The sequence below is a fragment of the Lampris incognitus genome, chromosome 4 (assembly GCF_029633865.1).
Source record: "Lampris incognitus isolate fLamInc1 chromosome 4, fLamInc1.hap2, whole genome shotgun sequence".
Classification (NCBI taxonomy): Eukaryota; Metazoa; Chordata; class Actinopteri; order Lampriformes; family Lampridae; genus Lampris; species Lampris incognitus.
This window is the reverse complement of record NC_079214.1, coordinates 57,754,142-57,769,672: the sequence shown is the minus strand read 5'-3', so window position 1 is coordinate 57,769,672 and position 15,531 is coordinate 57,754,142. Positions and strand designations below refer to the sequence as shown.

Below are 15,531 nucleotides of genomic sequence, written 5' to 3'. Positions count from 1 at the left end.
ATGCATTTTTTTTTTAATTTTTAATTTTTTTTTATTGTCCATGTGTGTGTTTTTGAATTTGCTGTATTTCAGCATAGCTCTCTATTCTAGCACTCAGCCTTACGTTGAGCCACCTGTACTGAGCGCCTCTTTTTTTTTTTTTTTTTTTAATCATGTTCTCTCCATCCTTAATTCGACACCATTTGCTTGATCACAATGCTACATGACTGAGTGGGCCGGTGTGGTCATTTTGGGGGTGACTGCGGCGCATTTGTGTCCATCCAGGTCACAGCGGTGTGAACCAGCTGGGCGGCGTGTTCGTTAACGGCAGACCCCTGCCGGACTCCACCAGGCAGAAGATCGTCGAGCTCGCTCACAGCGGCGCGCGGCCGTGCGACATCTCCCGGATCCTGCAGGTGACCAAACACCGCCTCCCCCCCCCCTCCTCTGCAACGGGGACCACACATAAAACGGCCCCAAATTAGACAGTCTGTTTTGGTTTAAAAAATTCCCTCATGCAATTTGTATTACCTTTGGATTTATAAGCCTAATATTTGTTTTCGGATCGTTTCATTAGTGATGACATCATCCTTTAAGCAGAATATTTTATGCATTTCACATCGCACACGCCGGAAAAAAAACAACCCCCCCCCCGGTAAATATGCTATGCTACTTAGCTGCTCTCATGCAGAACAGGGTGATTTTTAGAGAGTGCCTAATATATCTTTCAAGGCATATTTTCTGTGTTTATAGAGCCATGATGATGCAAAAGTCCAAGTGCTGGACAATGAAAACGTAAGCTTATAATTGTTTGACGTCATCTTTATAATTTCGCAAATAGTCCTAAATAATGTATGTGAATTGTGTCTTTTGTTTCCCATCCAGGTATCCAACGGCTGCGTGAGCAAGATCCTGGGCAGATACTATGAAACCGGCTCCATAAGACCGAGAGCAATAGGCGGCAGCAAGCCCAGGGTCGCGACTCCCGAGGTGGTCGGCAAGATCGCGCAGTACAAGCGGGAGTGCCCGTCTATCTTTGCCTGGGAGATCCGCGACAGACTCCTGTCGGAGGGGGTCTGCACCAACGATAATATACCCAGTGTAAGTGTACTGACTGTCAGTTGTGTGCATGATTTAATTTGCCACATGAAATGACTCCCTCGTGCAGGGGAGGAGAAGATCATATGGTTAACCAAGCATTCACTCTTATATATATATATATATATATATATATATATATATATATATATATATATATATATATATATATATATATATATATATGTATGTATATATATATATGTATATATGTATGTATATAGCTACGCTGTATTTGAAAGGGAAATGGACAAGGTAGTACTCTACAGCAACACCTTTGTGTCGAGATCTCGTATGCATTCACTCCTATTATATATATGTATATGTATGTATATAGCTACGCTGTATTTGAAAGGGAAAGGGACAAGGTAGTACTCTAAAGCAACACTTTTGTGTTGAGATCTCGTATTTGTGAAGGTGTGTGTGTGTTTGTGTGTGTGTGTGTGTGTTTAGTGACATACACCTGCATACAGGCATGCCCACATCCGCGTTGCGCTGATAGGCCTGCAATGCCTTTACATAACTCCAGGCCAGTTTACCACGTAGATTAACCGCCCCCCCCAAAAAAAAATCCGCCTTTTTTTAATCACATTTCCGTTCGTCATTCAGGTGTCGTCGATAAACAGAGTCCTCCGCAACCTGGCTAGTGAAAAGCAACAGATGGGCGCAGATGGCATGTATGACAAGCTGAGAATGCTCAACGGTCAGACAGGAACTTGGGGGACCCGGCCCGGCTGGTACCCCGGAACATCGGTGCCAGGGCAGCCCAACCCAGGTGAGCCTCATTATCGTCCTAGTGGCAATGACGACGCCTTGATGCCTACACAGCTGCAATATTCTGGTGCGCACACTTGCATCGCCAGGCTCCTCTGGCCCTGCATGGGCCCTCAGACTTCACCATATTTACATATGCTATATATGCTATATATATATTTATATTTATTTATTTACAGCCCGATGCAGAGATACGTGTGTTCAACAACACTAACAAATAGGTTGCAAACGTATAAAAAAAAAAAACAACAACGAGCAATTAGAAGGGTTCATACACGTTGTGCGAGGAGGCTGGGTTAATGCCAGGTCACACAGTAAGGTGGAAAACATGATGATCATTTAACCATGAGGACAAGATCCCATTCGCACACTGTTTGTATTATTTTTCTAGTCCACGGCCCTCCCCCTCCCCCTTTTTTTTCCAACAAGGTATTTTATTGGGGTGCTTTGATGCCCAGAACAAGACCCCCAATTAAGAGTATTGGATTAGAGGATGCCACAGGCCACGCTGGCCGTGTGAATGCCTCTACTGTCCCGGGCGGGGATGTGCGTGACAGCGGACTTGTCCTTTCAGCGGAGGTGTCCGTCCAACAGCCTGCACTTTCCCCTCCTCTCCTGACGGCAGCGGAGCTGCAGGACTTGCATGCGGGGATGCTCAGCACAAAGGAATGTTTTCCTTCACACGCAATGATTGGTTATGGGAACGGTCCGCGCTACGTGTAATTGCTCATTAGAGGAAGCCTTGTCTCTCATTATGGCAACACGCAGGAGTGTGGAGACTGTCAGGCTGCTGTGCAAACCGGTCCGGCTTCGGGGAGCCTCAGCCAGCCAGCCAGCTGGACAAATACAAGCGCTATTAGTTCTTCTTTAGGGGGGGGGGACCCACCCCCCAAAAACAAACAACCCCCCCCCTCGTTTAACAGGTACAGCCTCGCGAGGAAGTGGCATGACTGTCCAATCAGTACGCATCTCTTGGCGTGTATATTCTGTGGGCCGGGGAAACGACAGTGCTGGAATTTGGTCCCTGCAAACGCCACATCCGCATTTGTTTAGGGAGCTCTCGGACACGCGGGGCTGTTATCAGCCACGTGGAGGGGAAAATAATCACATTAATAACACGTAAAACCATCACAAGGCTATTACTGGGAGATTATTGTTTTAACCTAGCCTATTAATATATTATTATTATTATTATTATTAATAGCCTCATAATACGAATAACCGCTATTATTATTATTATTATCATTATTGTCATTATTATTATTATTATTAATGTTATTGTTATTAATGTTATTATAATGAAGCAGAGCACATTACTCCAGAGCTAAAAAAGCGCTGTATAAAATGCCACTTGATTGATTGATTGATTGAATTAACTATTGCAACTATAACTAGATATTACTACCGTAACGACAACGATATTAATAATATAATAATAATAACAAGAATAAGAATAATTATGGTTATTTTTAGTGTCACTGTCATTATATTATTATTATTATTGTTATTACTACTATTATTATTATTATTATTACAATTATTGTTATTGTTCGTATCATTATTATTATTTTCTTATTATTGCTATTATAATTATTATCACTGTTATAATTGAAGTCATTATAATTATCGGGCCTTTTCGTTGGAGTTCGGTGAGGGTTTAGGCGGGCCAGTCGGGTCGGGGTGTCCTACATCTGTTTTCCACCCCACCGCAGCCAGGTGAGCGGTGGTGAAGGCTAGATAACGGCTAGGTGGAGGCCGCGTGGAGGAGGAAGGAGGAGGAGAGGAGCCGGGGAGCGTGCAGCGGCTCGAGACGGAGTGCCTCCTCCTCCTCCTCCTCCTCCTCCTCCGCTGCTTTTCCGCCTGGCTGGCGGAGACCCCGCGCCAGCGCAGAAGCGGGTTTATCCGCCGGTGCTTTATAAAGACAACAGAGCCCAGCCTCGCGTCAGCGGGTCTGGCAGGCGCAGAATGGCCCCCACATTCACGCCTTTATGCGGATTATGTGCGGGGGAGACACAGATGAGGGCGGGCTGGCCTACAGGCGGCGAGAGAAAGTTGTCAGGAAAACTCTGCTGCTGTTTCTTCCTCCTCCTTCCCCAAATGCGGAGAGGGGGCCATGCCTCGCGCTGCAGCAGGGCGCAGAGCGAGCGGGTCGATGTACAGATTGTGCAAACGCCCCCCCCCCTTTTTTTTTCTAGCAGTTTGGGGAGGCTGCAGCACAGATGTGAAGCTATGCTGTCGCACGATGCTTATTTCCTTCCTGCAGATCCGCAGGAAGAGAAACCCACGACACGTTCACCCTGACCTGGGTGAAATATGACATGAAACCATTCCGCCACTATCGATGTGACCCCCCCCCCCCACCCACCCACCCTCTCCACACACACACACACACACACACCCCACCCCGCCTGCTTAATTTCACATTAACTTCTCGGCGTGATAATGACGTCCAACAACAAGACAGACAGACAGAGACGCGAGTCGATAAGCTTCGCCCCGCGCGCTGAAGAGGGCCTTCAGGCCCACCACGGCCCCAGCCGGAGGTGCTGAATAGATCGGCCTTATTTTGGGTGGTTCGAGGGGGGTGGGTGGGGGGGTGCTTTGCACGCTCTCTCCTCGCTCATTTGTTTGCAATTGAGGACAGAGCTCCTGAGTGGCGTGTAGCTGGCCGGGGGGACGTGATTAATGATGGCCGTGGATAAGGGTTAACACACTGGACTCAAAGCTCTGCGGACCGGGATCCTCCATGCGCACAATGCCAACGCGCCTCCGGAGAGAGAGAGAATCCTTTTGTCATCCCCTCCAATACAACCCCCCCCTCGATCCCTCCACCCCCCACCCCCCCATATATTATACCCCACGAAGGCTCCGCTAGTCGTCCCCTCGCCGCTGTGTCCATAGTTTAATGGTTTCCCTTTACTCGGGACGGCATTGTGTCACCGTGAAAAGCGTCTTCTCCTATTCAGGAGTTGCTGGTCACCTCAATGGCCCCTACCAACGCCCATATGGGAGCCACCATTGAGGCACTGCCGTGCTCCAAAATAAAGGGCCCGCGGAGTTTGGGGTTTTCATACATTTCATAGGCTCCTGAAAAGGGCTGGCCACAATCTCGCCACATCTCTCTTTAACCTTTTTTCTTTCTTTTCCTTTCTCTCTTTTTTTTTTTTTGGTTTCGGCAGCAGATACACGCCATTGTCCGGGGGAGTGGTGAGGGTGCGCAGCCTCCTCCTCCTCCTCCTCCTCCTCCCCCCCACCCCCCCCACCGTGCAAGCGAGACCCGCTTTCCCACAATATTTTATAAACAGTCGAAATGCACAGCCGTTTTTATTTCTTATCTATCTGAGCCCCAATACCCCCCAAACTCCCTCCCCCCTCCTCCCCCCCCTTCTCTCTCTGGGGACTCGCCAGTGATCTCGGTAGCATTAACGACCGTCTCTCAGACCGCAGAGACCGCAGCGCCCCTGAGCGAGACACTGTTTTTGACGTGGATGACGTCATCAACCGGATTATTAGCCTTTATTAGATGAGGCGCCGCCTGCGGTAGCCCGGTGTAACAACAGCACTGTGTCCCCCCCCCCCCGCACCCCCGCACCCGTGTTGCAGATGGCTGCCAGCAACCAGACGGCGCAGGGGAGAACACCAACTCCATCAGCTCCAACGGAGAAGACTCGGACGAGACGCAGATGCGGCTTCAGCTGAAGAGGAAGCTGCAGAGGAACCGCACCTCCTTCACCCAGGAGCAGATCGAGGCGCTGGAAAAAGGTCCGTTCGCGCGCACACTGCGGCCTCCTTCCTTTTTCTGGACGAACTGCGTCCAGTTACTTGTATGGTATGGGAGCGTTGATCCCATGTGAGGTGTGTAGACTTTGGGGGTAACGTATCTGTCTGGGTGTGTGTGTGTTTTTTACGACGCTGCAGAATTTGAGAGGACTCATTACCCCGACGTCTTCGCGAGGGAGAGATTAGCAGCGAAAATAGACCTGCCCGAAGCCAGAATACAGGTGAGTGAACACGTCAGGTAGCGCCATCTAACACCTCCTCCCCACACCTCCTCCCCTCCTCCCTCCTCCCAACACACACGCCATCATTATTCATCAAAAAAAAAAATACTATGGAAACTAACACCAACATGCCCCCCCCCTTTTGTGGTGTAAGGTATGGTTCTCAAATAGGAGGGCGAAGTGGAGGCGAGAGGAGAAGCTGCGGAACCAGCGTCGCCAGGCCAACAACTCCTCCAGTCACATCCCCATCAGCAGCAGCTTCAGCACCAGCGTCTACCAGGCCATCCCGCAGCCCACCACGCCGGGTAGGCTTCAGGGTGACCTCAGACCTCGTTTGACAATTCACACGCGGCGTTTCAGACTCGACCGTGCGCGCGAAGGGGAACAGAACAACGCCTCTTATATCTGCCAGCTGGAAACCACGCACATCACGTCGGGCGGGGTTGTGTGTGTGTGTGTGTGTGTGGGGTTTTTTTTTTTTGTGTATTACTAAGCAGGTGTGAATGGTTGACTGAACACGTGTTTCGCAGATGACTGCTTGTCTAATGAACCAATCAGCCGCCTCCGTGTCAATCACATGACTCACATCTCTGTAATCCGTCCGCGCACCTCAGCCTTGTCAGCCTGTCACGGAAGGCGTCTTTCTTACGCACGCACTGCCTACCTAGCGTTCATCAACAGGCTCCTTCCCCTGCAGGAGCCCTGAGGTTTACCCCTCCCTCCCCCTCCCTCCCCTCTCCTCCCAAATCAGCACCGCTCTAACCGCACTCTTGTCCTCTCCACCCTCAGTGTCGTTCACTTCGGGGTCCATGCTGGGTAGACCCGACACTGCCCTCACAAACACCTACAGCGCGCTGCCCCCCATGCCCAGCTTCACCATGGCTAACAACCTACCTATGCAAGTGAGTCTCTCTGCTTTACTATTACAAGATGCACGGGTAGAGGACAGGGTCCTCTGAGGGCTTTTAAAGGTGGACTCCAGCACAGCAGCGGTAGCTGTGGGAAGTGCACGGAAAGGGTATACGACGACCTTAAACGTCTCAATAAGGAAACAATCCAAAGAAAAACCACCGGGGATCCTTTATCCCGGTCCTCTTAGATAAATCTCCGGACGAAAGTGGGACCAACACAGCACACAGGTGTTCAGAGACCGGCGGACACGCCTGTTAAAAAGCTTCACCGCACCCAAAAAAAAAAAAGAAAAGAAAAGAGGCGGTGCTTGTACAGACCACTGAGCTGAGAAAAAAACAAAACAAACAAAAAACAACACAACTATGGTTGGCAAAGCTAATGCAAGCTTATGTTCTCTCCCCGTCTATAGCCCAGCCAGACCTCCTCTTATTCCTGCATGCTGCCTACCAGTCCGCCTGTGAATGGGCGGAGCTACGAAACATACACGCCCCCTCATATGCAGGCACATATGAACAGCCAATCAATGACCACTTCTGGTACCACCTCAACAGGTAGGCAGAGTTCATTGTTTCCCCCAACATGCTGGGCAATTAATGTAACGCATAGAGTCCGTTATGAACCTGAGTATCTGCCACCTTTCAAGTAATTAGGGGGTACTACATAGCTATGCATACATTCCTTAACCCATAATCTATCATTGCCACGCTCCTCTTCCTCTCCTTCTATGTCAAAGTGCTGTTATAAGTTTAAACGTCTGTGGATCAATGTTATTACATTGCACCACCTCCTCTCTCTCTCTCTCCCCCCCCACCCTCCAGTTGCATGAATGAAGCTCATTTCATTTCAGCTCAATGCCATCATGTCAACCCAACTGCTGTAGCCCATAGTTTAGTTCCACCCCATTAGAATGCTGCTACCGAGGACCATATATACTGGTTATAGTCATGAAGAGTTAATCATGCATAGCCACATTTCCTCCGTGCTAAATTGCTAATTAATTTGATTCATTTGCTGTTGTACTCCCCTCTGTTTAAATGCCATTGCAGGAGCCTCAATTTATCGAGCTAGCTAGCGTATTAGTACCGCGTATCCCGACGCGCAGGCCATTGTGACTCATTGCACCTCCGCCGCCCCTCTACCCCCCCATTTGCAAGCCTTTTGAAATGCTATATGCTATTATAAGGCTACATAGTGTTTGCTGTCACAACGACTTTGCAACGTGAACGCATCTGTTCGACGTCCGGGCCATTTTAACTGATGACGGCCCCCTTTTTTTTTTCTCTCTCTCTCTCTTCTTTCTCTCCTCCCTTATTTTCCAGGACTCATCTCTCCTGGAGTGTCTGTCCCTGTCCAAGTCCCAGGAAGCGAGCCTGACATGTCTCAGTACTGGTCAAGACTACAGTAGAGAGAAGAGCTACTTTACCCTGTGACTGCCCACTCCGACCGGCCGCCCTCCGGCAGAGCTCCTCACACATACACGGCAGAGCCCAGGAGAAAAGGGGGCGAGAGGGGAAAAGAGGAGGAGGAGGAGGAGGAGGAGGAGGGCAGAGGAAAAGACAGAGACTCTGTGAGAGCCTTGGCATGTCTGGGCTTTCGTTTTTCCCGATGGGACTGTGTGCTGTTCTGTAGCTCTGGGCACATGCATACGGGGACTTGCAGGAGAGAACAACGGTGGAAAAGACAGACAGAAACAAAACAATGGACCTCTGTAAAGTGCCCGGTGTTAAAATTTTTATGGAACAAAATCTGTTTTTTTTTTTTTTTTCTATTTCCAACTTCAGTCATTGTTTCCTTTTTTTCTCTGGTGTGTTTGTAAATGGCCATTTGTATGTTAATATAAAAGAAAAAAAAAACCAAGATCAAGTACTGATAGATGGACTGCTAGAAACCCGTCTTGGTCTTTGGGTTTGTTTTGAGAGAGAGGAGAACCTGACAGATTCTGCCATGACTATCTTTTAATCTGTTTATATCGAGACTTTCTACCAGACTTTGCATGGTCTTTGGACACTGTCGCATATCATTTAAATGGAAAAGCTGGAGGGAAGACTCTTACTGTGTCAAAAAATATATATATATATTTATTGGTGGTACTCCTTCCAAAGTGGATGCTAGCAGAGGAAGTTGAGACTGGATGCAGCCGGAGGCCGAGCTTCTGACTCCCCACCCCCACTCCCACCCCACCTCCCACCCCGGTCAGACGGGCTGAGCCCCGCGTCCGGCCTCCTAACATCAGGACCCCCCCCCAACCCACCCACCCACCCTACCGCGACACGCTGCCACGCCCGGACCTCTGCTTCCCCCCCCCCGGTTGGATTGACTCTAGATTACCACCAGGAACATTAAATGTGGGGAAACAGGTGTAAAAAAAAAAAAAAAGGAAAAAGAGGAAAAAAAAAAAGAAAAAAAAAAGAAATACCTGTAGTCTGTAAATGGTAGACTGCGTCTTCGGTATAACCCAGTTTGTTTATGTCAAAATGTAAAGTACTTGTCTTCCCTGGAAATCTTGCAGAAAGGTTTCTCCAATAAAAGTTGATTTCATTTATATCCCCCGAGAATATTCTATAAGTGTCTCATGCATCATAAAGTACATTTCTTTAGGGTCAGGTACAATTTGTCTCTTAGGTATAGTTGTATTATAGTGTCCTATGGTCAAAAAAAAAAAATTTTGTGCAACTAGAAATATTTAATTCCTATAATTATGATTCAACATTGCTTGACAAGAGTTTAAAAACATACGTGTTTGGCAGTTGTTTACAAGTACATATCAGATTTAATCATTGTTGATTGTAAAACAGACCAAAGCCTTTGTATTTCATCAAGTACACAATGTTTTTGTTTTTCTTTTCTTTTCTTTTTTTTTTTTTTTTTGGAGGAAAAAAAACAAAACAACAACTATTAGTCTTGTGTGGCAAAATTTTGTAAACAAATTCTGTTCGATTACATTGGCTTCAAACTGGCAGGACTGGAGTCTGACCCAGCAGTCCTTATTTATGATTAGAGACCATGGGAGGGTTTTTTTTTTGGTTTTTTTTGTTGTTTTTTCCTAGCATCGTCTGTCATGCTCTTCTGAGTTGTGCGTTTTCATTTACATGGACACGTATACTGGGTTTACGTCTGAGCAATGCTTCTGAGATAAAACGTCTACACGCTGTCTCTTAAATATTTCAATTTAATTTTATTTAAAATGGAGCTTTCTAAATGTATTTTGTGAAAACTATAAAACATTTTGTACAGTAAAATTGTGTCTTAAAGAAAGCATTTTTTTAATTTTTATTTTATCTTTTTTTGGCCTGCTTAATGCGTTGTCTGCTACGAGCCGGGTCAAAGCCTCGGAGGGCCCAGGGCACAGGCCCACCTTTCAGGGGGGGGGGGTGCGAAGCTAAAATGACGAATGCCACGCTGGGGGGGGGGGGGAGAGAAGCTAATACGAGGACTTGTGATGCACAAATAGGACTTCCAATTCCCACCAAACAAGGTGTCCGAGATAACAAACGTCTCTTGATGCATGGCCTTAACCAACTCCACACAGACCACACAGCGCACAAACACCACACAATGGGAAAGGTCAGTCAATTCAGCATTTGCTGGCCCTTGTTTTAGCAGAGTTACGATGGTATGAAAAAAAAAGAAGAGAAACACACACACAACCAAAGGAGGAGGAGGAGGAGGAGGGAGCAGGAGAAGGGGGGGGAGAAAAAAAGTCATGGAATAAAGCAGTCAGTGCCTAGAGCGAGGCAGAGGAGCGATTGTGTGGCAGAGTGAGTTATTTTGCTTCACTTGCTCCCTCAGCAGGGGGGGTCGTATCTGTGTGTGTGCGTGTGTGTGTATGAATTTGAGGGAGTGTTCAAAGAGAGAAAGGGGGGGGGTGGGTCGGGGGGGTGGGTGGGAGAGGTCAGGTAACATCCACACAGGATGCCTCAACAGCAACATCAACCCAAATGTCTCAGGTCTTGCTAAATTAATTTATCGCCGTTCCACAACCCATTAATATGTAACAGTCCCATCAGAGTTTTAGGGTGTGGAGGTTAATCAGATTTTGGAGGTTATTTATTTATTTATTTATTTATTTTGCCCCAGGCCTGACGCAATTTCTCTATTCACTTTCTATCACAGAGGTGGGGGGCGGGGGGTGGGGTGGGGGGGTGAGAGCACAGGGGAGGGAAGAGAACAGACGCGACAACTGTACGGAGACGGAGGGAGAGCATCAATAATTACAGAGAGCAAGGGCGGGAGGCCGAGAGCGAGGCCGAGGGAGGAAGAGGTGGAGAAGAAAGCCCCCGAACGCGAGGAAGACGGCAATTAGCGGGAGTTTAAATAATACACGGCCTCGCAACACAAAAGGTTTTAAAAGTCTGGCTCGGGTGTGGAGCAAAGTCAGGCCAAGGAAACCGGAGTTGGTGGGAAGTTTGGACTCCCCCCTTGTCCCCCCCCACCCCGTCGTCGCCGGGCTCGTGACCGACACGTGAATCACGGCCTGGAAGTGGGTCTGAGTACCCACGGCAGCCGACAGAAGGTGACGCTCGCACATTCAGAGGTGTCGCCAGAGTAAACCGCTGTTAATGGAGCCGTTTCGCTCTCAAGTTCAAAGCCGCGCAGGCCTCGTACGCAGGGACGGAGGTGACTGCCTTCTGCTTCGGGGATACATGTTCATCCGGCGGTTGTGTTGGTTTGTGCGATGTGCATCCGACGGGGGGGCGAGAACCTGACCACGTCACCTGCGACCAAACCGTGGAGAACTGAGCGTTTGACCAACATAACCACTGCTTCCTCCTGGGGATGTGTGTTGGACAGGGTTCAAATAACCAAACAAATCTGAGATATTAAGACTTGTTCCAGATATAGGACTACGGACCCTGAAAGACCCATTGGGTCTCCACGTCCCGTCCCACGGCTGCTCCTCAGGTTCTAGAAGAACAAAGCCCAAGAAAACAGCAGGAGCGTTTCTCGGTCAGACGAGCCGAGACCTTCTTATCTCGGTTCATCCCAAATTCGAGCAATAACACTCACATTTTAGCGAAACGTACTTAGTTCACGTCTCCGGTGTTTACGTGTTTCTTCTGAGAAATGTCTGAATTTGAATAATGCATGAATTTTAAATGTGTAACAGGAAACATGATGATCCAATTTTTTTTGGTTTTTTTTTTTTTGTTGCCCGTCTCTGGCCCGACGTTCGCTTCTAAATGCAGAGCTGAGAGAGGCGAAAGACGAACGACTCGGATGTGAGGCATCAAACGACTGTGAGATCCGAGTTCGTCCACTGCCTGGTGTAGTCCGCCCAGGCCTGCTGGGAACTGCAGGAAATACAAGTTCCCCCTCTTCTGTAGGTTTCCGTTGTCTGACTTGTCGTGTTGGCGAGGGCGTCGACACGGACACCTGTAGCTGCGGCTTACCGACCGGCGGCACATGGACGGATCTCACCGTGCCCGACCACACCGCCTGTGTACACTGGACTTCACACCAGCGTGGGTTTCTCAAGCACACGTACTGGACTTTTCGGGGCCTGGATGACTGGCCGTGACCGCATCCTTCAGCTGTACCCATGTGGTGGATGTGACCTTAACATTTATGTAGCCTCGTGGCGTCCGGGTGGCGTGGCGGTCTATTCTGTGGCCTAGCAACACGGGGATCTCCGGTTTGGTTGGGCGTCCCTACAGACACAATTGGCCGTGTCTGCAGGTGGGAAGCCGGATGTGGGTATGTGTCCTGGTCGCTGCACTAGCGCCTCCTCTGGTCAGTCAGGGCGCCTATTCGGGGGAACAGGGGGGGAATAGCATGATCCTCCCATGTGCTACGTCCCCCCTGGTGAAACCCCTCACCGTCAGGTGAAAAGAAGCGGCTGGCGACTCCACATGTAACAGAGGAGGCATGTGGTAGTGTGCAGCCCTCCCCGGATCGGCAGAGGCGGTGGAGCAGCGACCGGGACGGCTCGGAAGAGGGGGGTAATTGGCCAAGTACAATTGGGGAGAAAAAGGGCAGAAGAAAAAAAACATTTACGTGGCCTCTAAACGTCTGTGGCCTGGACTATGTGGTGCAATCAAACTCTCAAATAACCTACAGCACCGATAAACAGAGCTGGGCAATATATCGACGTCGATTTCGTGCTGAGACGAGACAGCATCTGGGTTTTCGGTTGTCGTGATATTGTTATATAATGAGTGTTGTCGTTCCCTGGTCTGCATATAAGTAAGGTGACATGATTTTCTGAACTCATTAGATCGTTTCGGCTCGGTGCAGTGAACACCGGAGGCCTCTACCTGCTTGGCCATCATGTCCACATGACTGACGACCGTCTCACAGCACCGTCCTGCATGTAAATATCTCACGAGAGGGCCAATATTCACGCCCAAAATACCATCCCAGAAGAGACATTTTCTGGAAAAAAAAGAAAAAAGAAAATCTGACTCCTGTTCTGAGGGAAACTGTCTCAAACCTTACTCTACAGGCAGGCAAATAGTATTAGCATGGCATTATATAAAGCACGACAGACCTGATTGTTTACTTTATCATTACAACTTTCCCTGGAGTCAGATCAGATCCTCTCTAGAAACAGACACGTAAGTAGAAACACAAACACATGTTGAAATCGGTCGGCTTGGTTTTAATCCGCCCGCTGAGAATGATCTGAATCTGTCAGCTCCATAACAACAGTACCTTTTGGATAACTGTTTTTATTTCAGCAACACGAGTTTTCTTTTTTTTTTTTTTTTCACCTGTAAAAACTGACCAGGGTACGCTCTCTCTCCTCGCCGACAAAGACCGCAAATAAGACGACTCCGACCATGCATGAGCCGGCCGGGCCGTGCGGCAAGCCTCCGCCACACGTGCTCTGCAGACGGTTACCCACAGTGCCAGTTCCTACAAACACATGCACATCCACATCAACGGCAGGATAAGGAAAACAAAAACAAAGCATCCGACTCCTCGTGTAGTATTTTTCTGTATTTCCCTGTGTCACCGTTTGACCTAATTTGTTCTTTTGGGCTTGTCATGGCAAAGCAGCTCATCCAGCAAACATGCCTGATGAGGTGTGAAGCCTGCACCCAAATCCAGCTCTCCTACCCTCTGCCCACATTCCTGCTCAGCTCGGCAGCTCATCGCGGGCAGACTTCCCTCACTGTTTGCACGGTCTTAAGGGGGGGGGGGGTGTCGGATGGAAACATCCCTTCTCGAACCCGAGACCAGCGAGGCAGGCCAGAGCCGAGTGGTTCCTTCCACACAGGGTTTCCCCACCGTTCAAGCTTGCTTTGTAGAGGTGGGTCTGAGAGGCAGAGACAAACTAAACATGCAGCAACATCCACATCTGGTAACTAAACTTCAGCCAAGACACCCCAGGTGAAGTGGACCCCCCCCTCCATCCAAGACACCCCAAGTGAAGTGGACCCCCCCCCCCATCCAATCATAATGAAACTGTGTGGTTAAAAGAGCCACAAATAAGATAACTTTTTCATTTGGTACTTTTATTAATTTTGATATTTATTGGATGAATTATCATTTCAAATAGCACATTTTGTTAAAACCTTTTCTTGACGACGGAGCACATCTTTGTGAATTCTCCTGTTTTGCTCCTTATAATAACCAAATAGCTGCTAACTTCCATTCATTTTGATGAAATATTCATGAAGACAAGGTCAGTTTCTTTTTACCTAATTTTTGCATATAGGCCTCTGTTACAACAAAATGACAAAGTGCATCAAACAATGGCTGCAGATTATCAGGTAACTGTCTTAGGAAGTGCCGTGCCAAAGCTGACGGTGCAGCAGGTATAAAAATGTAAAAAATAATAATAAAAAAAAATACTAAATACTAAATGCACAGTACTGTAATCACTCAGAATTGACCTATCCAGCCAAAATGGCCATTTTCACCCAGGGTGGCTAACATTATTATTATTATTATTAAAAATAATAATAGCAACGGTTTCTGCAATTGTCATGAAGAATATTTGGTTAAATCACTCAAATTCAGTGTGAGGGATGGGCCCCAAGCGTGAGAGTGATAGTCCATTAAAAAATAAAGATACAGAGAGGTTAACATTAGTTATAAAGATGTTTTATAGGCCCGCCAAAAACCCAAACAATTACATAGCCATTTTCCATATAAGACTTTGATGGGATTAAATAGTCGTAACCTTGCCATTCATATGTCAAACATCGTGAGAATTTTTCATACGAATCCACTCTGAGAACGTCTGACATATTCACCGCAGCTACGAGGAGAAGGACTTATGTCGATTTTGCGGAGTTCAAAAGAAAACATATAATGTAGTGTAGATTCATACTGGTGGAAATGGACTTGAAGCTGTTTGATTAAACATGCCCGTTATGAGGTGAGGCACTGTGGGCGTTTAGATCTTCACCCACGGCTGGGCGAGTTGTCAGGTGGAAACGGCTGGCCGGGTTATTACAGTTGACATTATGTGGGTGAGGGAGCAACCTGGTCACCGCGGTAAAGAGGACATCGGTACAGAGTTCCAGGTGTTGGTTGCCCCTGGCGACTGTGTGGGAGCTCTAGAAGTCCAGGTGTTTGTTGCCGGAAGTACCGGCGCCACAGGCTGAACCCACCATGGCTGCTCCTGCCAGCTCCCCCCTGCTCACACGACTCACAGTCTCTGACAGGTCCGGAGGCAAATGTAGTCTCTACAAAGATGAGCGAGAGAGAGCGAGAGAGAGAGAGAGAGAGAGAGAGAGAGAGAGAGGGAGAGAGAGAGAGAGAGAAAGCAAGAGAGAGAGAGAGCAAGAGAGAGAGAAAGGGGGGAAGAGAGATAGAG

General features: G+C 48.1%; 2 protein-coding genes across 10 annotated transcripts in view; one reads left to right on the top strand and one right to left on the bottom strand.

Annotated features, from left to right (window-relative positions):
- pax6b (paired box 6b) overlaps window positions 1–8,169 on the top strand; it is a 15,918-nt gene extending 7,749 nt beyond the window's left edge. For 2 of the 9 annotated variants that reach the window (XM_056278265.1, XM_056278264.1), the window contains 10 exons: window positions 265–395; window positions 733–774; window positions 865–1,080; window positions 1,687–1,852; window positions 5,455–5,613; window positions 5,770–5,852; window positions 6,007–6,157; window positions 6,642–6,754; window positions 7,174–7,315; window positions 8,084–8,169. In XM_056278265.1, the coding sequence (XP_056134240.1) occupies window positions 265–395; window positions 733–774; window positions 865–1,080; window positions 1,687–1,852; window positions 5,455–5,613; window positions 5,770–5,852; window positions 6,007–6,157; window positions 6,642–6,754; window positions 7,174–7,315; window positions 8,084–8,169 (1,289 nt within the window). Of the gene's footprint in view, window positions 1–264; window positions 396–732; window positions 775–864; window positions 1,096–1,686; window positions 1,853–3,567; window positions 3,578–3,744; window positions 3,748–5,443; window positions 5,614–5,769; window positions 5,853–6,006; window positions 6,158–6,641; window positions 6,755–7,173; window positions 7,316–8,083 lie in introns of all 9 variants that reach the window. The other 7 variants (XM_056278267.1, XM_056278263.1, XM_056278268.1 and 4 more) reach the window with 7 other exon arrangements.
- A 6,048-nt stretch (window positions 8,170–14,217) lies between these two features.
- The window catches only part of elp4 (elongator acetyltransferase complex subunit 4), a 74,282-nt gene continuing 72,968 nt past the window's right edge, over window positions 14,218–15,531 (bottom strand). Inside the window, exon 10 of the mRNA XM_056278954.1 lies at window positions 14,218–15,400. Coding sequence (XP_056134929.1) covers window positions 15,272–15,400 — 129 coding nt within the window. The 3' untranslated portion in view covers window positions 14,218–15,271. The remainder of the gene's footprint in view (window positions 15,401–15,531) is intronic.